General features: G+C 35.2%; 1 protein-coding gene across 4 annotated transcripts in view; it reads left to right on the forward strand.

The window, feature by feature from the left end:
- PHKB (phosphorylase kinase regulatory subunit beta) overlaps window positions 1–23788 on the forward strand; it is a 337121-nt gene that overhangs the window by 94030 nt on the left and 219303 nt on the right. For all 4 annotated transcript variants that reach the window (XM_036996511.2, XM_036996510.2, XM_036996512.2 and 1 more), the window contains 2 exons: window positions 11978–12085; window positions 15604–15684. In XM_036996511.2, the coding sequence (XP_036852406.2) occupies window positions 11978–12085; window positions 15604–15684 (189 nt within the window). The remainder of the gene's footprint in view (window positions 1–11977; window positions 12086–15603; window positions 15685–23788) is intronic.

Raw genomic sequence — 23788 nt, forward strand, 5'->3', positions numbered from 1 at the left:
TTTTCCTTCCTTTTCCTTTGTTCTTATACTCCACATATGAGTGAAATCATTTGGTACTTGTCTTTCTCTGCCTGGCTTATTTCACTGAGCATACTACCCTCTAGCTCCATCCATGTTGTTGCAAATGGTAGGATCTGTTTTTTTCTTATGGCTGAGTAATATTCCATTGTGTATATATACCACATCTTCTTTATCCATTCATCTACTGATGGACATTTAGGGTTGCTTCCATATCTTGGCTATTGTAAATAGTGCAGTGATAAACATAGGGGTGCATCTGTCTTTTTCAAACTGGAGTGCTGCATTCTTAGAGTAAATTCCTAGAAGTGGAATTCCTGGGTCAAATGGTATTTCTATTTTGAGAATTTTGAGGAATCTCCATATTGCTTTCCACAGTGGTTAAACTAATTTACATTCCCACCAGCAATGTTAGGAGTGTTCCACTTTCTCCACAACCTCCCCAATATTTGTTGTTGTTTGTCTTTTGGATGGTGGCAATCCTTACTGGTGTGAGGTGATAACTCATTGTGGTTTTAATTTGCATTTCTCTGATGACAAGTGATGTGGATTATCTTTTCATGTCTCTGTTGGCCATATGAATTTCTTCTTTAGAGAACTATCTATTCAGCTCCTCTGCCCATTTTTTAATTGGATTATTTGCTTTTTGTTTGTTGAGGTGTGTGAGCTCTTTATATATTTTGGATGTCAACCCTTTATCAAATCTGTCATTTATGAATATATTCTCCCATACTGTAGGATACCTTTTTGTTCTATTGATGGTGTCCTTTGCTGTACAGAAGCTTTTCAGCTTGATATAGTCCCACTTGTTCAGTTTTCTTTTCTTTCCCTTGCCCGGGGAGACATGTTCAAGAAGAGGTCACTCAATTTTATGTCTAAGAGACTTTTGCCTATGTTTTTTTCTAAGAGTTTTATGGTTTCATGACTTATGTTAAAGTCTTTGATCCATTTCAAATTTACTTTTGTGTATGGGGTTAGGCACTGATCCAGTTACATTCTCTTACATGTAGCTGTCCAGTTTTGCCAGCCCATCTGGTGAAGAGACTGTCATTTCCCCATTGTATGTCCAGGGCTCCTTTATCGAATATTAATTGACCATATATGTTTGGGTTAATGTCTGGAGTCTCTATTCTGTTCCACTGGTCTGTGGCTCTGTTCTTGTGCCAGGACCAAATTGTCTTGATTACGTTGGCTTTGTAGTAGGGCTTGAAGTTCGGGAATGAGATCCCCCCCACTTTATTCTTCCTTCTCAGGATTACTTTGGCTATTCGGGGTCATTGGTGTTTCCATATGAATTTTTGAAGTATTTGTTCCAGTTCATTGAAGTATGCTTTTGGTAATTTCATAGGGATTGAATCGAATTTATATATTGTTTTCGGCAGGATGGCCATTTTGGCAATATTAATTCTTCCTATCCAGGAGGATGGGATGAGTTTCCATTTGTTAGTGACCTCTTTAATTTCTCTTAAGAGTGTCTTATAGTTTTCAGGGTATAGGTCTTTCACTTCTTTGGTTAGGTTTATTCCTAAGTATTTTATTCTTTTTGATGCAATTGTGAATGGAATTGTTTTCCTGATTTCTCTTTCTATTAGTTCATTGTTAGTGTATAGGAAAGCCACAAATTTCTGTGTGTTAATTTTGTATCCTTCAACTTTGCTGAATTCTGATATTAGTTCTAGTAGTTTTGGAGTGGAGTCTTTAGGGTTTTTTATGTACAATATCATGTCATCTGCAAACAGTGATAGTTTAACTTCTTCTTTACTGATCTGGATTCCTTGTATTTCTTTGTTTTGTCGAATTGCCGTGGCTAGGACCTCCAGTACTATGTTGTATATCAGTGGGGAGAGTGGGCATCCCTGTCTTGTTTCGGTTCTCAGAGGAAAAGCTTTCAGGTCCTTGCTGTTCAGTATGATGTTAGCTGTGGGTTTATCATATATGGCCTTTATTATGTTGAGGTACTTGCCCTCTATACCCATTTTGTTGGGAGTTTTTATCATTAATGGATGTTGAATTTTCTCAAATGGTTTTTCAGCATCTATGAAGATGATCATGTCGGTTTTGTCCTTTTTGTTGATGTGGTGGATGATGTTGATGGATTTTCTAATGTTGTACCATCCTTGCATCCCCGGGATGAATCTCACTTGGTCATGGTGTATGATCCTCTTAATGTGTTTTTGAATTCGGTTTGCTAATATTTTGTTGAGTATTTTTGCATCTATGTTTATGAGGGATATTGGTCTGTAGTTTTCTTTTTTGGTGGGGTGTTTGCCTGGTTTTGGTATTAGGGTGATGTTGGCTTCATAGAATGAGTTTGGGAGTATTCCTTCCTCTTCTATTTTTTGGCAAACTTTAAGGACAATGGGTATTATATCTTCTCTGTACGGCTGATAAAATTCCAAGGTAAATCCGTCTAGACTGGGGTTTTTGTTCTTGGGTAGTTTTTTGATTACCACTTCAATTTCGTTGCTGGTAATTGGTTTGTTTAGATTCTATGTTTCTTCCTTGGTCAGTCTTGGAAGGTTGTAGTTTTCTAGGAAGTTGTCTGTTTCTTCTAGGGTTTCCAGCTTGTTAGCATGTAGGTTTTCATAGTATTCTCTAATAATTCTTTGTATTTCTGTGGGGTCTGTCATGATTTTTACTTCCTTGTTTCTAATTCTTTTGATATGTGTTGATTCTCTTTTTCTCTTAATAAGCCTTGGTGGATGCTTATCTTTTTGTTTATTTTCCAAAAGAACTAGCTGTTGTTTTCTTTGATTTTTTTCAATTGTTTTATTCTTCTCAATTTTATTTATTTCTTCTCTTATCTTTATTACATCCCTGCTTCTGCTGACTTAGGGCTTGATTTGTTCTACTTTTTCTTGTTTCAATAATTGTGACTTTAAACTTTGCATTTGGGGATGTTCTTCCCTCTTTAGATAGGCCTGGATTGCTATGTACTTTCCTCTTAGAACTACCATCCCTGCGTCCCACAGAAGTTGGGGCTTTATGCTTTTGGTGTCATTTGTCTCCATATATTGCTTCATCTCTGTTTTAATTTGCTCTTTGATCCAGTGGTTATTTTGAAGCATATTGTTAGGCCTCCATGTATTTGTGAGCCTTTTTGTTTTCTTTGTATAATTTATTTCTAGTTTAATGCCTTTGTGGTCTGAGAAGTTGGTTGGTAGAACTTCTATCTTTTTTAATTTACTGAGGCTCTTTTTGTTGAATTTGGGACTCTATGCTTTTGGTGTCATTTGACTCCAGATATTGCTTCATCTGTTTTAATTTGCTCATTGATCCAGTGGTTATTTAGAAGCATGTTGTTAGGCCTCCATGTGTTTGTGAACCTTTTTATTTTCTTTGTACAATTTATTTCTAGTTTTATGCCTTTGTGGTCTGAGAAGTTGGTTGGTAGAATTTCTGTCTTTTTAAATTTACTGAGGCTCTTTTTATGGCCTAGCAGTGACCTATTCTGGAGAACGTTCCATGTGAACTTGGGAAGAATGTGTATCCTGCTGCTTTTGTATGTAGAGTTCTGTAGGTGTCTGTTAAGTCCATCTCTTCTAGTGTGTTTTTCAGTGCCTCTGTGTCCTTACTTATTTTCTGTCTGGTGGTCTGTCCTTTGGAGTGAGTGGTGTGTTGAAGTCTCCTAGAACAAATGCATTGCATTCTATTTCCTCCTTTAATTCTGTTAGTATTTATTTCACATATGTTGGTGCTCCTGCATTGGGTGCATATATATTTATAGTGGTTATATCCTCTTGTTGGGCTGACCCCTTTATCACTATGTATGGTCCTTCTTTATCTCTTGTTACTTTCTTTGTTTTGAAGTCCATTTTATCTTATACCAGTAATGCTATACCTGCTTTTTTCTCCCTATTATCTGCATGAAATATCTTTTTCCATCCCTTGACTTTTAGTCTGTGTATGTCTTTAGGTTTGAGGTGTGTCTCTTGTAAGCAGCATATAGATGGGTCTTGCTTTTTTATCCATTCTGTTACTCTGTGTGTTTTGATTAGTGCATTCAGTCCATTTACATTTAGGGAGATTATTATTGAAATATATGTACTTATTGCCATTACAGGCTTTAGATTTGTGGTTACCAATGGTTCAAGGTTAGCTTCTTTACTTTCTTACTGTCTAACTTAACTCTGTTATTGAGCTATTATAAACAGAATCTGATGATTCTTTATTTCTCTCCCCTTCTTATTCCTCCTTCTCCATTCTTCATATGTTGGGTGTTTTGTTCTCTCCTCTTTTTAGGAGTGTTCCCATCTAGAGCAGTCCCTCTAAGATACCCTGTAGATGTGGTTTGTCGGAGGCAAATTCTATCAACTTTTGCTTGTCTGGGAATTGTGTAATCCCTCTTTCATATTTAAATGATAATAGCGCTGGATACAGTATTCTTGGTTCAAGGCCCTTCTGTTTCATTGCATTAAATATATCATTCCATCCTCTTCTGGCCTGTAAACTTTCTGTTGAGAAGTCTGATGATAGCCTGATGGGTTTTCCTTTGTAGGTGACCCTTTTTTTCTCTCTGGCTGCCTTCAATCCTCTGTCGTTATCTTTGATCTTTGCCATTTTAATTATTATGTGTCTTGGGTTGCCATTCTGTGTTCTGGGAGGCCATTTCCTCCCCCAGTTTGGGGAAGTTTTCAGCAATTATTTCTTCAAAGACACTTTCTATCCCTTTTTCTCTCTCTTCTTCTTTTGGTACTCCTATGATGCAAATATTGTTCCGTTTTGATTGGTCACGCAGTTCTCTTAACATTCTTTCATTTTTGGAGATCCTTTTATATCTCTCTGCATCAGCTTCTCAGCATTCCTCTTCTCTGATTTCTAGTCCATTAATGGTCCCTTGCATTTCATCCATTCTGCTTTGAAGTCCTTCCAGAAATTGTTTTATTTCTGTATTCTCCCTCCTTAGTTCTTGCATATTTCTCTACAAGTCTGTCAGCATGGTTATGACTTTTGTTTTGAATTCTTTTTCAGGAAGATTGGTTAAATCTATCTCCTAGATTCTCTCTCAGGGGAGGATGTGGAAGATGTCTGGGTTAGTCTGGTCTGGATCAAATTTTTTTCATTTTTATGTTGATAGATGCAGTGGTATGCTGTTGACTTGTCTGTCAGCTGGTAGAACCAAGTCCCTTTCCACTTGCTCCTGGACTTTCTTTACTGGGAGAACAGTGTGACCCCTAGTAGGTTGTGTTGGGCAGTCTTGCCCGGCCACTATGGAGGAAGCTCCCTTGCTGTGGGCATAGCAAGCCTCAGGCCATTGCTCTGCTATGGCGGTGCTCAGGAGTGGGAATGGACGGGGGCTGTTTATCACTGTGAGGTGTCTCAGAGCTGCTGCCCAGGGTGTTAAGGCACCTAAAGTTCCCTGGGATTCCCAGCTGCTGAGCTAAATGTCCTGCGTTGCTTCTGTCCAGCTGTGGGATCCCTGTCCCTTTAAGACTTTCAAAAAGCACTCTTCTTTGTCCCAGGGTCTCCAGATGCAGGGACCCGCTTGCAGGTTTTTTCTGTCCCATTTTGCTAGTTTCCCACACTCCTCACACTGTGTGTCTGCACTCTGTGTGTGAATGGCTAGGACTGGGTGATTTGCAGTCCTGGGCTCCCTCTCCCTCCCCACTCTGACTCCTCTCCTCCCGCCGAGAGCTGGGATGAGGGGGGCTTGGTTTTCGCCTGCTGGGGCTTGTATCTTACCCCCTTCACCAGGTGCTGGGTTCTCACAGGTGTGGATGTAGTCTGGCTGTTGTCCTGTATCTTCTGGTCTCTCTTTTAGGGATAGTTGTATTTGTTGTATTTTCAAAAGTATGTATGTTTTTAGGAGGAGATTCCCACTGTCCTACTCACACTGCCATCTTGGCTCCACCCCCAATAGAGACATTTAACAAACCTGTAATTTGTCTCCTGAAATTTAATTTTGCATATCATTACTATGAAGTTTTTTTAATGCTTGAAAGGAAGAGTATGTTATTGGCATACTTGAATAGAACTAGTATGTTATATATATTCAAGTAATTGCTTTTAAAGTCTTTTTTCAGTGTGAGAAGTTTACTGTTTATTTCACATTTCTTACTTCATGAATGTCTAATGTCTGTGAAATCAACTGTTTTTTCAAGGAAACATTGTGAGTGCCATTAATTTAATGTATTTGCTAAACAATCTGACATACTTAAAATTGCTTATCTAAAGGTAGGAAATGATGTAATACTGAGATTTTCCTTGTTACTTGTTTAATCAGTTGTTAATGTTTCTGTTATTTAGTCTTACTAACAAGTCTTCACAATTTTGTTTTCTTTTGAATTCTGCTTAAATGTGAATTAAGATGTCTTGAATTCCTTACATTATAGGATTAGCAATTCTTTCCTTATGTAGATACAATAGTACATCATCAGAGTAAGTGTGAGTTGTAAAAAGGTGTGGGTCACTTTGGGATTAGACATTTATGCATACCACAAAATGTAGGATTTTACAAATACTAAAGCATTTTTATTGTTGTTGTCTTTCTTGATCCCTATAGCCTTTTAGAGTAGGAATGGAGGATATCACTATATTCCACATAAGTATAAGGGACTGACTCAAGGAGACTGAACCGTGTGCCCAGTTCACTGCCTTCTACCACACCTTCTCCTCCTATTGGTGCTTGCCATTTCCTTCATTTTTCCATAGCAGTAGGAATCATTTACTGTATCTTAATATGTGAAATATGTATCTTAGTTTTTCTGTAAAACTAAAATGAAGCATATTTGTAGTGTTCATTTGTTCTTTGACCTTAAGGCTTATCTTTTTGTCTTTTGAAGTAAAATCATGTCTTAGAAAGTCTAAAGCTCTCCACTTTTATTGATTTCTCATCATAAAATATGCTTCCTCACATATTTTCTAAAAATACTACCTAATGGTGAATAGAGTGAATTGAGTGAATAGAGTCATCCTTGATTTGCAGAATGTAGAGCAATCTGATTTCTATTACTGTCTTGTCACTTTTCTTAATGTCTGTATGCTAATGTACATATTTTTTATCCCCGGAAGTTCATATTGCTATTCTCTCATATGCTCTCTTTTCTAATACTCCCTAAGGAGAAGCATTCAAAATTGTTTTTCTTTTCTGTATATATAAACCAAAGTATATTTAAATATTTAAATTCTAGCACCTGTAAAATTCTTTTTTTTCAATAACACTTCTTTGACATCAGCAAAACAATAAAATTTGTACTATCTCACCAGAGGTGAGAACCCAAACACGTTCACATCATGGTACATATGGAAGGAAATCATCTTTGCGTAGCACACTGGGGTAAACTGGAGGGGATGTAGAATCCTGTACGAGGCTTCTGTGACCAGACTTGACCTGCACACAGACTCCAGCCATCCCAGAACCTTCCCAGCCAACACAAGAGCAGAGCACACTAGCTGGGAAGCTCTGATAAAGATTTTTATTTTATTTTATTTTATTTTTTCTATCAAAATAATTTTTTTTGATATCACTAATGTACAGTTACATGAGGAACATTATGTTTACTAGGCTGCCTCCTTCACCAAGTCCCCCCCACAAACCCCATTACAGTCACTGTCCATCAGCATAGTGAGATGCTATAGAGTTACTACTTGTCTTCTCTGTGTTGCACAGCCCTTCCCATGCCTCCCCCAACATTATACATGTGAATCATAGAGTCCCCTTTCTTCCCCCATGCCCTTATCCCTCCCTTCCCACCCATCCTCCTCAGTCTCTTTCCCTTTGGTAACTATTAGTCCATCCATTCTTGGGTTCTGTGATCCTGCTGCTGTTTTGTTCCTTCCGTTTTTTCTTTGTTCTTATACTCCACATATGAGTGAAATCATTTGGTACTTGTCTTTCTCTGCCTGGCTTATTTCACTGAGCATAATACCCTCTAGCTCCATCCATGTTGTTGCAAATGGTAGGATTTGTTTTCTTCTTATGGCTGAATAATATTCCATTGTGTATATGTACCACATCTTCTTTATCTGTTCATCTACTGATGGACACTTAGGTTGCTTCCATTTCTTAGCTGTTGTAAATAGTGCTGTGATAAACATAGGGGTGCTTCTGTCTTTTTCAAACTAGGATCCTGTTTTCTTAGGGTATATTCCTAGAAGTGGAATTCCTGGGTCAAATGGTATTTCTATTTTGAGCTTTTTGAGGAACCTCCATACTGCTTTCCACAGTGGTTGAAATAGTTTACATTCCCACCAGCAGTGTAGGAGGGTTCCCCTCTCCACAGCCTCGCCAACATTTGTTGTTGTTTGTTTTTTGGATGGTGGTGATCCTTACTGGTGTGAGGTACTATCTCATTGTGGTTTTAATTTACATTTCTCTGATGACAAGCATTGTAGAGCATCTTTTCATGTGTCTGTTGGCCTTCTGAATTTCTTCTTTGGAGAAGTGTCTGTTCAGCCCCTCTGCCCATTGTTTAATTGTATTATTTGCTTTTTGTTTCTTGAGGTGTGTGAGCTCTTTATATATTTTGAAAGTGAACCCTTTATCAAATCTGTCATTTATGAATATATTCTCCCATACTGTAGGTTACCTTTTTGTTCTATTGATGGTGTCCTTTGCTGTACAGAAGCTTTTCAGCTTGATATAGTCCCACTTGTTCATTTTTGCTTTTCTTTCACTTTCCCAGGGCGATATGTTCATGAAGAAGTCACTCATGTTTATATCCAAGAGATTTTTGCCTATGTTTTTTTCTGAGTTTTATGGTTTCATGACTTACATTCAGGTCTTTGATCCATTTTGAATTTACTTTTTGTATGGTATTAGATAGTGATCCAGTTTCAATTTTTTATATGTAGCTGTCCAGTGTTGCCAACACCAACTGTTGAAGAGGCTGTCATTTCCCCATTGTATGTCCATGGCTCCTTTATCATATAATAATTCACCATATATGTTAGGGTTAATGTTTGGAGTCTCTATTCTGTTCCACTGGTCTGTGGGTCTGTTCTTGTGCCAGTACCAAATTGTTTTGATTACTGTAACTTTGTAGTAGAGCACTCAAAATTTTTCAGAATTAATTCAATCTGCAGTTAGTAGTTTAGAGAGCAAAAATTTGCTTTACAATAGGTTATGAATGTTGCTGTTTCTAGTTATCTACCTAGAAGATTTGTTTAAATGCTACTCAGTACTTCCTATTTCATGGTATATCATGTCAGTTTTATAAAATTTTTCCACATTTTCATTATGAGATTAGTTTTCACACTTAAGTACATATTTTAATGTTATAAATCATGAATGGGTAGCAGAATACTCTTCCTGAGTGATAAGCTGTTCAATCAGTGATTAAAGTTATCAGGGAAAATCTAAGAACAAGCAGAGAAAACATTAGATTTTCTTTAATTTAGAAGATTTTCCATGAATTATTCTCTGTTTTTACATGCCAGACATCAAATAAAATACTAGTATCCCCTATTTTTTGACTGCTTCCAAGAGTTCTTTTTGTCTGTAATTCACATACATTAGGTCTCATTAATTTTCAGAGTTTATAGAGTTTGGGTCTTTATTTTCTGAAATTTTAAATTATTTGTGTTTTAACCACTTTTAAGACTCAAAGCATAGTTTATGTAATTCCCCATTTGAGTGCCTTTCATCATTTAGAGCTTGTTTTCCCCTGACACAGTGATTGAATATACATTCCCATGCTAAGTATTTATGTGTCTTGAAGACAAGTAACAAATACTACCTTGTGAACTGCAGCAATAACTTTATTAAACTGATAAAACCATATCCTTTTTTCGATCCTTAATCAGTGGGCAAAATTTATATTGTTTTAATTTAACCACATTTTTGTCTAAGAGCCCAGAATAATGTTCAATACCTGATATAATAATCATGGTTATATGAAAGGCATGACCACATTGAATTCTATTTATATAGTCTAGGACTGTTGCCAGCAATTTCAGATATGGGGAACAGATGGCCTTCTCACCTTCGCTGAGTTAACACTGGATGGCTTGATCACTTTATAGTAGAAGATGTACTACATCGATACCTTTGTTACTGGAGACTGGCCCTTGGTCTCCATGTGAAAAACATTTCAAGAATGGACACAGAAATGCTGATGTGCATTAAGAGTTTGTTTGGAGATTTACAGTTTAAAGAAAGGAGAGAGTATGCAATGGGAAAGTTGGGACAAGGGCAGACCAGAGGGGATGTCACTGAGGAGGCAATAAGCAGCCTTTTTTATATGAAAGGAGATGAATATTCATAAAGTGGGGTTAGATTTTAAAGGAAACACAGGGAGTCCATGTGGAGTTCGGGTTAGCTCCTCCCTCACTTTGTGCACTATATTTTTTTGACTATAGTTGGTTCTCTTCAGAACTGTCATGGCATGGGGAGGCATTATTTTCAGTGTGTTAGTGAGTCTATAATGTATTTGGAAGTGAGGTCAGGGTCAACCACTCCTCCACATTGGAAGTAGCCAGTTTTGGCTGGCCTATTATCTGTACTCTTACTCCCATGCCACAGGAACAGCTTTTACAGAATGTGTAGAATGTAGCAAGCATCTGTCTGAATTCCCCCTCCTTTTCCTTGCTTATGTCTAGCTCTCTACCTACTCTAACACCTTTACCCTTATTCTCTCATTCCTGATTACCTACTGATAGGTCCTGACTTTCATTTTGTTGACTTTAATTATAGGGACCACTGTGTTTGTGCAAGGCTCTTGGTGGGTACAAAGGTGCATTAGCTGTCTAGCATAGTACTGTCCAATAAACTTTCTGTGTTAATGAAAATGTTGTATATTCCTATGTTGAACAGTACAGAAGCCACTAGTCATATATGGCTATTGAGTACCTGATATGTAGTCAGTAGGACTAAAGAAATGAATTTCCAAATTTTATAATTGCAGTTTAATTGAATTAGTTACATGTAGCTAGTGGCTACCATATTGGATAAAACTGCTAGAAGTTTATAAGATAATAGGAGATACAGACAACTAATAAAAATAAGAGGAAGGAGAAATAACTGAGGGTTAATCACTAATGTGGGAGTCCAGAGGGAACATTTTTAATTGGGGTTCAGAAGAGAATTTGTGAAAGGTATTTTCTGAGATAAGATTTTAAGGGTGAGAATAATTTTGAAGGTGGAGAAGAGAATATAGTTATCTGTGGTTCCTTATCCAAGTGAGACAAGGCAAATTCATAACTACACAGATATTATCATCACATATCTTTTCAGAGAGAAAAAAGTCATTGCCTTTATATAGAACTGTCATTCTATTCATTCTCTATTTCTATTCATCTTGTCCTTCCAGGGACTGGAATGGTGTTTGACATATGATTGGTATCAGTTAATGTTTGCCAGGTTGAATTGAACAGGCCCTAGAAAAGTAGCTGGATTTTTTTTTTGTCCTTGGAATTTATGTGTTAGATCACTTATTATTTACTTATTAAATTTTATGTTCAATTAATAAGTAAAATTATGACCTATGTTCTATTGGAATTGATACCTTAGTAAGGAGAACATATGTGGAAAAGGAAATAAGAACATACTAACAGGAGCATAGGTCACAATTTATGATCCTCAGAGAAAGAAATAGCATTTGAAGTTTTGAACACTTACTGAATTAGAATGCCTGCAGCACTTTTTCACTGGGTGTCATGGAAGCATTTCCAAATAGTAGTGGGATACAACCCCTGGAATCCTGTCTCCCAGAGTAAACCATTATATGACTCTAAAATAAGATGCAAAAGCCATTGTGCTACATTAAAAAGCTCAGTATTACACTTGAGTTGCTATGAATACCAATTAAGTATTCAACAATCATGTTAATTCTATTAAGATAGTAGTTATGACTTTTGTGTTTTGCTTCTTTAGAAAAAGTAACATTTCTGCTTTGTTCTGTCCTCTGCCTATAAGCTATAGCTTTCCTCATTAACAATTTCATGAAAAATAACTTAAAATCTCTATCTTGTATGAGAATGTGAATTACCAGCATTACTTCGATTTTATATTTGGTTCTAGGTCCAGCAGTTTAAGCAGGATCCACGTACAACCACATGTCTTCACTCTATTTTCAATGTGCATACAGGTGATGAGATCCTCTCCTATGACCAGTATGGTCATCTTCAGGTAAAAAGAGATTATTACAGGTCTTTATCTTCTCTATTTATATTCTTCATCATAGAAGATTTGAGTCCATTTATAATTTAAAAAATTTTTGAAAGTAGATTTCATAAATTGTTAAAAAATGAAGTAGAAAACAACCAAGAAATGAAAAAGTGAAATGCTAACCACCAGGGCTGTATTAGTTATTGTGATGGACCATAAAATCTGACTTGAGTTCTTGGTCCACATGCAAAAAGGGCTCCTGGATGGGTTATTACTACCTAGAAGAAGGAATCCTATAATTCTTTCAGTGTCAAAAGCTTGTGCTTATTATCAAATTTAGTAGAATTTGAACACTTAGGAACTAGGGAATAAAGGACAATTGACAGTGATATAATAGCATTGAGAAATTTTTGTTACATGGCAGTTCATTTTTAATGCGTCAATCTTCAATAAAGTGAAAACATACCACTAAAATGTAATTCCAAAAGGCATTTCTGGAGTCTATAAATTTTGTCTAATATATTAAATTTTATACCTAGACTAAGAATACACTAGGATTTTATGTTTTGTTTTCACTTTTTTCTCTTATCTTTATTGTCTTTCACTGGACATCTTGTTGCCTTGTTTCTAGTATGCAGAATTATATATGCTATTTTTTTAATGGATTTTCTTCCAGCTCATCATTTGGTTCTGCTATCTTTAAGACAGAATACTTATTATTTATGTATTCCTTATTAAAATAAGAGTATCTCCTTTTTATAGTCTCTCTCTGTTTAGAAATCTGTAATTTCTTACTTTAGTATGACTCCTCCAAACACAGAAAGTGCGGTGTCCCCTTTTCTATGCAGAAGAAACTCTTACACCTGTTTGTAATTAGTTCCTTGGAAAATCAGTGTTATGTGAATATAACACTTCTCCTTCTCCCTATAATTATCATGTAATTAGGTTTTATGTACCTTTTCTTTAACAAATATGTTCACTGTCTGAAATAGGGTTTCCAGAAGATAATGGCTCATTTATTTTTGTATCCCAGAATTCAAGCTCAGTGTATGGTACATAGCAGGTTTTAAATAAATGCAGTCAGCTAATGTTTGGTAGTCTCTAGAGATACCATTTGCCACTTACTGATATTTTCTCCCAGAAGTCAGAGCAGAGAGATCTTGAAGGTGTGGCTGTAAATGGTTGTCCATAGAAATGATGTTTCTTGTAAGTCATTTCTTGGAAGATCAGTGTTATTGCTGAAAGAAAATGTGAGTCTGGCAATAGGGTCAAGCTCTTCTCCACCAAAAGTTTGTCAGTCTAAAATCCCTGAAACCAGAATCCTATATATTTATTTGTGTCCCACTTGGACTTTGACAAGATTCTGATACCCACTGGACATTGGATGCTAGGAAGTCAGGAGATGTCTGGATGTTCCTGGTTCCTGAGAGAGTCACCAGCACTACCAGACTCTGGTGGCAGTTCTAGGTAGTTTTGCTATAAGCATCTTGCTACAAGCATTTTCTCCTCAAACGTCTTCACTGTATAACTAATTGGCTGTAAGTCAATTTTCCTGTAAAAGAGAAATATGAAAAATAAGAGAGGGACTTTCATTAAAAAGGACATATAATGGAGCTCAAAAGTGAATGACAAAATAAAAACTATATTACAAAATATAAAATATTTGAGTACATTTAAAATTTGAGTAGACTGCACAAATAACTGATTTTATTTTTGAATTTTTCCTAAGCACTTTAAAATTTTTCATTCATAGTTTCATGTGTTTTTATTTTCTTTGCTTGTTTATGTGTTTTCTCTTTTGGCATTGCATTTTTTTTTTAACTAAAATTTCTTCCTGCCTTAAGAGAGGTATCAGTTTCCAAATATTAGGATGTATATTTGTAACTGAGCTTTGTATTATGTTGTGAAAGGTTCCTTCATTGTTGTTTGTTTTGGCATATCATCACTTATCTGTTGATAGATGTTCCAAAATTCTGTGGGGAATGTGGGTTCAAATCTCTGTGCCACTATATAGACCATTATGATGACTAAGATTTATATAAAATAAAAATGAGAATACTGAGGCAATGGAGAAATGAAACCAAATTGTCATATTGTTTTTTAATCTTTTGCAACAAAATTGCCTTATGGCCAATTAGTTATGTGATGAAAATGACTGCAGCAAAGATATCTATGGCAAAGATGCTTAGGTGAAAATCCTGGGCATGGAGACACAAGGCAGCATTATACAAGGCCTGTAGAGCACAGATAATTTTCTGCCCCGACATTGTGCAGTTACTCAGTAATACTGGGTAGAAGGAGAGTTGAGGAAGACACAAGCCACCTAGTTTGGTAGAAGGTAGTAATCTTCTGGGTTAGAATTACATAGGGACAAAATTGCATCTTGATTGATCTTTGTTTTTAACTTGGGTTAGCAGTTTTCTTAGCTAAATGAAAATTTTTCACTGCTTCCCATTTATTTACTTATTTATTTATTGTATAACAGTGCTCTTGAGATAAAATCTATGTAACACAAAATTCACATACTTAAAGTGTACAATTTAATAGATTTTAATATATTCACAGAGTTGTGCAACCACTATCACAATCAGTTTCAGGACATTTTCATCACCCCATAAAGAAATGTGTACTCATTTTCAGGCACTTCCCATTTCTCCCAAAGCCCCTAGCCCTAGTCAATCACAGTCTCTATCTGTGAATATTCCTATTGTATACATTTCATGTAAGTGAAATCATAAAATATATGGACTATTTTGACTGGCTTCTTTCATTTGACATGTTTTCAAGGTTAGTCCATGTTGTAGTCTTTCATTGCTTGTTTACTTGAGACAATTTACAATCCCATTTAGGATTCTAGGAGGATCTTTTTTTTTTTAAGTGGACATTATTGTCTTCATTTCTTTCTTTGTTTAGACCATATAATGTCTATCTTTAATAGACTAATAATTCCTAAAAGAAGAAAATAACTCATTTGTTTATAAAACTCTTTTGTTCATAAATACATTTTAAATTATATTCTGTACCATTGATTAAAATTAATTTATCATTGCAGTTGCTTACTAAATTGTGTATTCTCTGAAAATAAAATTGTTTTCAAGATGCACTGCCTATTGTTTATGGTGTACTAGCATAGTGCTAATGTTTTTTTTGCTAAGTAACTTTTTCATTGACGTAGATTTGAGATGGATTGACATTATATAGGTACCAGTGGGGCAAAACTATTTCAAAGTAGAAATGCTTTACACCCAGAGTTCGAAAATAAATCTTAGAATACAAATGTTATAAAAACAATAACAGTTCCATTTGCATCCATTTTCCTAATCAGATATTAACCATCACAAGGAATTTGAATATTTAGAGTTGTATATATAAAGCTGGGATTTTACTGTGAAGTAAATCCATAGATTCTTTATTTCACAATAGGGAAGGAAAGTTCCTATGCCACTATTAGAACAAATGACTTGTAATTTTAGCTTTTACCTTTAATGTTGTGACATATTTCTTGCTTTCTTTAACCTTTTAATGTTATTTGTTTTCAGATAAATACAGTGTCACTGTATCTCCTTTACCTTGTGGAAATGATTTCCTCAGGACTTCAGATCATCTATAACACTGATGAGGTATAATGATTTGCTCAAATTCTCTAGTGCTAAATTTCATCACTGGGAATATCTTTAAATATATTTTTTCTTTTACTTTTTAAAACTTATTTTTAGTTTCATAAAAATGGGTTATTATTAAAATCATAGAATCAGATATGGATTTTAAGTGTTGCATCAAAAAGTCTTTATATTTTCAATGCAAAGCACTTTAAAAAGGAATAATATATATGATTGGTTGTAAAATTTCATTCCTGTGAAGGCTGTATTGAAGTAAAAACATAACTTTCAAAAAAAAAACATAACTTTCAGGAAATTTTAGTAACAATGAAAGTAAAATAGCATTTGCAGGTTTCTCAGAGTCATTATGTCTTTTTGTCACATCATTGCTTTTTGTAACCTATCCTTTTAAAAGATTATTTTATCATATTGTATTATTTTTATTTGTGGGACCTCAGTAGGGTTCCTGATGTTTTTCAAAAGATAAATGCCATGTTCCTATTCTTACTAGGAAATTTGAAAGGAATTTATATCACAAAGTTGAGAGTATTTCTTTCATAGGCACTAATGCTTGAACCAACACACAGACACACATGCTAACACATGTGCCACAGTGGGAGCAAAAGCTTTTTTTTTTTTTTTTTTTTGAGAGGGCATCTCTCATATTGATCAAATGGTTGTTAACAACAATAAAATTCTGTATAGGGGACTCAATGCACAATCATTAATCCACCCCAAGCCTAATTATTATTGAGATGATACATATAATAAGAATCCCATCAAAGATTAAGCATGCTCTACTTACTTGCTGTTATTCCTCTCCTGTGATCCATACAGAAAGAGTAACTGTCCTGTACACTAAACATCAAAATCATCATTGGTCTGCACTTGAGAGTGCTATGAAATTGGTACACATAGTCCTGCCCTCTAATAGTTTGTGTCTAGTACATCCTTCCACTTGTGCTTTTTTTATAACATAAAATCTATTTACAGTATACTTGTGGATGAATAATAAAGAAGAGGTAATGGTAAAAAATAAAGAATACCCACTAGTTATTTCTTCTGTTTGATTCATCAAAGAATTACATGTTTCATTTCATCCAAATAGTTGTGTTTTTATAATATTGTGAAATAGTGGCGTTCACACATTTTGGGTAGGGGAGAAGTTGGGAAACTGCTATTTCAGACCAATCTTAAACAGCATCCTAAAATAAAAAACAAATAATAAACTTGACCTTAAGGAGAGGAGGGCTCTGAGAACCAGCTAGTTTAGCTTCTCATAGAAACTCTCAAGCACTAGAAGTGTCCCTGGTCCCAGGAGAACACAGTGTGATAGTCATTTACAATAAGTAGTAACTGACATTGATAGCTGCAAGTGATTTCCCACTAATGCTATTGATGGTATTGGGGTAGAGTTTCCTTCATTAGTGGTAGCTTTGTTCTTTTTTTTTTTTTAATTTTTAACATTTATTTGTTTTTTGCTTTCTCATTATCTACCATAGTTCATATTAAAACTTCAGTTGTCAGCTGACAGTATTCAAAAAAATATGGTACTGTTTTAACTTTCCCATTCTGTTTTATAGGACTTATCTGTATGTAAACAATTTTGGTATTTTCTCTTAAGGTTTATTTTTCTATTTTGCTTCCTTTTTATGTTTTGTCTTAGCTTTATAGTTTTTATTTGACATATAAAATTTTTATGTAGCCAATATTAATAGGCTTTCAACATGTACACTTAAAATCCTAGAATAATAAAATGTGTTGTCTCTGCTCTCTATCATTTTACTTTAGATTTTATATACTGTGTCAGGTTCATATGGGAAGGTAGTAAATGGGCCTGCACAGAATATTTCAATGAATTAAGTTTATTTTGTCCAGGTATTTCAGAGAAATTAATCCTTTGAAAGGAGGTGTGACTTGGAACTATTTTCTTTTTTAATCGTCCCTTATACCTTGAATGGCAAGTTCTTAATCCCATCTCTTCTCTTTAGTTCTCAGCCACATGTAAGTATCAGGACAATCCAAGGACCTGGGAGGGAAGTGGAACTACCACTCATTTCTTTCTCTACTTACTATCAAATTTTTAATTTTCCCAAGTTCTTATTTTTCTTAGGATTGAAGAATATAGAGTTTGGGGCTATACACACACACACACATACACATACACCCCACATATATGTAGTATGTTGTCAGCACTTTTTGTTTTTAATAAGCCATTTACCTTCTTTTGATAGCTCATCATCATATCTTTACTGATTCTCTCGTTTACATAAACTCTGTATCCGCATTATAGTTCCTTAAGGAAAAAAAAAACAAAGTTGTTTTAAGGTTTATATGTTCCCTTCCTAAGGTATACTGAGTGCCAACGTTTTTGCTGATGAGCCTTGCTAGGGAACATGCTTCCTAAGGACAGGAACAGTAATGTATACTCATTTTCTAATGTGTTTCTTTGCTTGCACACATGTATTGTGTTTTGTGAGTACCCAGGCTGCATTGGTGTCCATACAAGTAATATTGCACACATTTGCAGATAATGGATTTTTATTAAAAATAAAAACTGTGAATGAGGCAAACTTCCGTAGTTCTGCCCTGGCACTGTTATTTTCTTTCTCTCAATCTGAAGAGAAACCCGTAATATACATTCAACTTACATATTTTTATCTAAGTTTGTATATATTAATATATATATATACACACATACGCACATATATCCTAAATATAAAGTTCATTAAGTCAGTCCTTTGTTAATGAAGATTGCAACTCATTTACATCTTCTGGAGAGGGACAAAGTAATGAACTACCACGTGGCATTCTATGTCACATTTTGTGACATCCTCTGTAAAGAAATTTTAAAAGTAGATCTAAAAGATTTAAAGAGACAAGGAAGGAATAATTCAGAAATGAGTCCAAAAAAACTTACTTTATTCCCATGCCCCATAAATGTGTGTAATAAATAGGTTTTTGTTTTGTGTTTTAAGATAAATTTTTGTTGCTTTTTGTGGAAAAGCCTCATTCATATCAGAAGACTCATATAATAAAGAAGGGATTGTTTAGAGTTTGATGACCCCACAACTATAAGTTTTGAATATTTTTAAAGTGAAGACTTTTAATCATAATTCTGCCTTCCCTTCTTACATTTTGAATTTGCTCTTATTTTTTAATTAATATATTAAAACCTGTTAATTGTGTCTCTGTGTTAAATTGTATCAACTAAATCTTTATACATGGAAGTGGAAAAACTACCTGTATGGATTCCAATGTGCCTTTTCCAGTGTCATGCTGTTACATGACTCTGATTTGGCATTCTTTAATGATGGGCCACAAGTATAATGTCATCTTAGAAAAATCTAATGTCAAATATTCTCCTTACAAACTTAAAATTTAAGTGGAAATAAACATTAATACTTGGAATGGCCTATAGATGCAGTTGTATGACAGAAGTTTGTCAAATGGTCCTGCATGCTCCAGTTCCTTTAGGTAAACATGCTTGAGTGTTACTTCCATGAATGAAAGTTTATTTATTCAGGAGTGCCCAGTTACTTCTTAAGTTCTTCAGAGGAAGTATAGTTTGTAAGCCTTATAATAACACTGCACAAAACTGCAGGTACTTGTTCAACATGAAACCTGGGAAAGTCTGCTTTATTCACTGTCTCATGTGCCATGTTTTATTTTGTGAAGATACCTTCTTTTCACATTGTATGACATTTGGAATTTCTTATTGTATTAGCTATCTATTGCTCTGTAACAAATTACCTCAGAATTTAGTTGCTTAAAAGAGTAAACATTTATATTCTCAAAATTTCTCTGAGTCAGAAATTTGGGAACAGCTAACCAGGGTAGTGTGACATGGGATCTCACATAAGTTGCTGTCAAGCTGTCAGCTAGATTCAACTGAGCTTTCCTGAGCTGGGAAGACCCACTTCTAAAATGGCTCACTCACATGGCTTTTGGTAAGACTCGTCTCCATGAAGCGGCTTGAGTGTTCCTACAATGTGCAGGTGGCTTCCTCCAGAGCAGGTGATCTGAGAGAGCAAGATGGAACTACACTGTTTTTATGACCTAGCTTCAGAAGGTATTCTCCATCATTTTATGATATGGGGCAACACACAGGACATAAATAGCAGCAGTTGGGTATGATTGGGAGCCAGCCTACTAAACAATAGTTTTTAGTTGAATTTCATAGAGAGAGATTTCTTTAAGATACGATTTTTTTCTCTTACACACTAAGACTTTTAGTTTTAATTTTAAAGATAGGTATTTTATGTCTTCTATTTCTCAATATTAACTGAATTTTTACTTTTGCTTTGTGTACATGTTTTCTCTTTAAAATATTAGCAAATTTTTTTCTTCTCTTTACTGTATGTATACTTCTATGTGGTAGAATCTATCTTTTGGTGGTTTTCAGGCTACACTTGAGGGGTTTCTGTCTTTTAAAAGAATAAATCTCTTCTCTGAGTACTATGAAAGGATTACATGGTATTCTTAGTTCCTGTATTTCAGTAATATGCACAGAAAAATGAATGTTATTCAAAACTATTTAAAGATATTTTTCTGTAAAAATAAAGATACTGTCATCCTTGTTTCCCAAAGTTGTATGTAACAATTATAATAGCTAATATTTATATAGCATTTATATGTGCTGTCCCTATTCAAAGTGCTTTGCATGTATATAAATTTACGTAATCTCTGCAACACTAACCGATAAGTACAGTTATTATCTTCATTTCACAAATGACAGAAATAATACAGAGAGCCAGCTAGCGGCTTGTCCAGGGTTGCACATGTAGTCAGTGGCAGGGCTGGGATTTAAAATGCCGTTAGGCACCAGAACCTATTCTGTAACTGACAGTAGGTGTTACATCTTTATCCTCTACAGCTAAGAGTGACTCATGTCATGTGACATCATCATGTTCAAGTTACAAGTGCAGCCAGGAAAATCCAGGGGTACAAATTTATTTATATATAGATTCCGTGCAATTATTTGATAAATATTTATTGAGTTCCTACAAGGATCTAAACAGTGAGAACATATCAGTGAAAAAAGAGATTAGTCTTTAATGTTATGAGGTCCATATTATAGTGAGGAAAACAGAATTAAATAAATATTTAAATATACAGTGTAATGTCTGATAGTGATAAATTTTTTTAACAGCATACGAGGAAAAATAGAAAACTATGGAACCATTTTAAGTAGAGTTGTCAGAATAGGCCTTTCCAAAACAGAAAATTTGAGCAAATACCTGAATGAAATAAGAAAACAAGTTATGCAAATGTCAGGGGAAGAACACTTAAGGCAGAGGAAATGGAAAGTGTAAAGCCCTTGGGATTGAATGTGCTTGCTGTGATTGAGAAATAGCTAGAAGATACTCAAAGTTGGAGTGGAGTAGATGGTGAGAGAGTGTAGAGAGTGTAAAGATTACTTCTGGGTAGTCAGAGGCTATGATGAGACCCTGGGATTTTGCTCCAAGTATGACGGATAGCTAAGCCACAGGTATGATATAATTGGAGTTGTTTCAAAGGAATTACTTTGGTTGCTGTGTGGAAAAGAGACTGTAGAAAGGCAAGATTAGAGTGAGGGAGAGCAGTTATTTTAATAGTCAAGGGTAATAATGTTTGTAGCTTGGACTAGCATGATGACATCAAAGGTATTTCATTTTGGATACAATATGAAGGTAGATTCAGTGAAACTAGTTTATGGATTGGATAAGTAGTGTGAAGAAAAAGAGTTGAAGACCACACATTTGTGAGCCTGACTATCTGGAAGATACTATTAACTCAAGTAGTAAAGATGCTTAGCTGTCTACAGGTGATACAGGTATGAACTGGGAGTTTGATATTGGTAATTAAATTTGAGATGCCTATTACATATTGAATGAGACTATCACATTGGCAGTTGGATAGCCTAGTCAGAAGTCTAAGATAGAGGGCTGGACTAGAAATATGAATTTGGGAATGATTAGCATAGACTAGATGAGACAATTTGGAATGGGAGTACAGCTAGAGAAGGGAAGGATTAAATCCTGGATACACCAGGTTTGAGAAATAATGAGAATCCAGCAAAGTACATTGAGAAGGAAAGGTCAGTGACACAGGATAATGGGGTATCCTAAAAGCTAACTGAAGAAAGTTCTTCAAGAAGTGGGGAATAATCAGCTTAATATTCAGAAGTCAAATAAGATGAGGACTGAGAATTGACCATTGTTTTCAACACTAGGCATTCATGGGGTGACCAAAAACTTAATTTCTGAACCTGGGGATTTTTGATAGTGAAAAGGAGGGGTGTACTGTTAATCATTATTCCAGGACAATGGGCATATTAAATAGGGACTATGCAAACAATGTCACTGAAGTCACTGGTGAACTTACTGGGAAAAGTTTCAGTGGGAACAAAACTCTGATTGGAGGAAAAGAAGAAGAGATACAGAAATAACTCTTTTGAGGAGTTTTCTTAAAAAATGATCACAGAAATGGGATAGTAGCTAGAGGAGGATGCAGAATCAAGGGAGAAATTTGTTCAGAGTGGGAGATAGGCTGTTGGGAAAGATCTAGTATAATTGGAAACTTGGTGGTTCAAGACAAGCATAAGACCAAAGTTCTTTAAGAGGCAAGGTAGGGTGAGATACAGTATGTAAGTTGGGGAAGGGGCATTGTTTTTAGCTAGGATCACTATTTCAGATAATATAGCAGGAAGGAATGTGAATATAATGGATAGATGTGGGGTATGATGGTAAATATTGAGGTTGGTAGATGTAGAAGTTCTCTTCTGATTGCTCCTATTGTCTTGATAAAACTGAAAGCAGGAATGTAAGCTGACTGAAAAGTGGCCAAGGAGGTGGAGTGCTCAGGAGGTGAAAAGATGAAGTAGTTACATGGGCTTGTGACTTTAAATGAGAAAAAATTCCAAGAATCATTCTGATAACTGACTTCCATCCTATGACTTTATATGATTGAAGGTTGGACTTGTGTTACTAATTCTCAAAATTTGTAGCAAAACATTTAACACAACCTACAGTTTTAAGGATTTGGAAATGTTTTTGTGTCTAGAAACACTCTTAGGATTATATTCATCTGAAATGTTGCTTAGAAGGAGTCAATGCATGGCTTCTTTGAGCCAGATCAGTTTTAACAATCTTGTAGACTCTTAACTCTCTTTTGGAATTTTACTTCAGGGTAACTTAAAAATAAATGTCGGGGTCCCAAAGACGACCCCTAGGTTTGGTGATTTTTTAGGGGAACTCACTGTACTTGGCATGTAGTCATAGTTATGGATAAGATTCATTACATGAAAAAATACAAAGCATATTCAACCAAGGGAAGAGGCACATGTAATAAAGCCCAGAGGAAATCAGGTGCAGGCTTACAGTAGTCTTCCCTCCATGTACAAAACATGCTATATCCCTCCAGTATCAATTTCTGATAGTTATGTGAAATGTGTCTACCATGGATGGAAGTTCATTTGACTTACTGTCCAAGGTGTTTTTGGGGGCTGATTATGTAAACACCTTCTGCCTAGCAGGTCCCAAATTTCTCACTCTCAGAAGGAAAGCAGGCATTCAGCACACCTGTTTATGCAAATGTATTTTTTTCATAAACAGTTTAGGAACAATAAACCAAAACTGTGGCTTAATAAATTATTCCTAGGTCCTGTCTATGAAAGAATCTTTCATCATATATTATTCATCTTAACTGCAGTAACTTGTACCTTATATATAAAAATGACAAAAGCTATTTTAGGTGTTATAATCTTCAGAGCTTTTTGATTAGACTAATCAGCAAGCATAATAGTTCCTAACACAAATCAGAATATACATCATCATTTTTTCAGGATATTGGAATATGGAATGCCATATTCCAACCCAAATGGTAAAGTCATATGTGAAAATTAACCTGGTAGCCCCTTGTATGTGAAAAATGTGAAGAGATTTGTGAGTACAACAATATTCTTTAGTTGGAACATCAAATGAGAAAACTGTCTCATGTGTGCTGCAGCCTCATTTTCCTGATGCTTTTATTTATTTTAGGTACCCACTCTTTTTCTGAAGTGTTCTGGCGTCTTAGAATCTTCATTGGTGTTGTTAACCAAATTTCAGTGATGCCATTTTATTTAACCAAACATTTCAAAGTT

The sequence above is a fragment of the Manis javanica genome, chromosome 17, assembly GCF_040802235.1.
Source record: "Manis javanica isolate MJ-LG chromosome 17, MJ_LKY, whole genome shotgun sequence".
Taxonomy (NCBI): domain Eukaryota; kingdom Metazoa; phylum Chordata; class Mammalia; order Pholidota; family Manidae; genus Manis; species Manis javanica.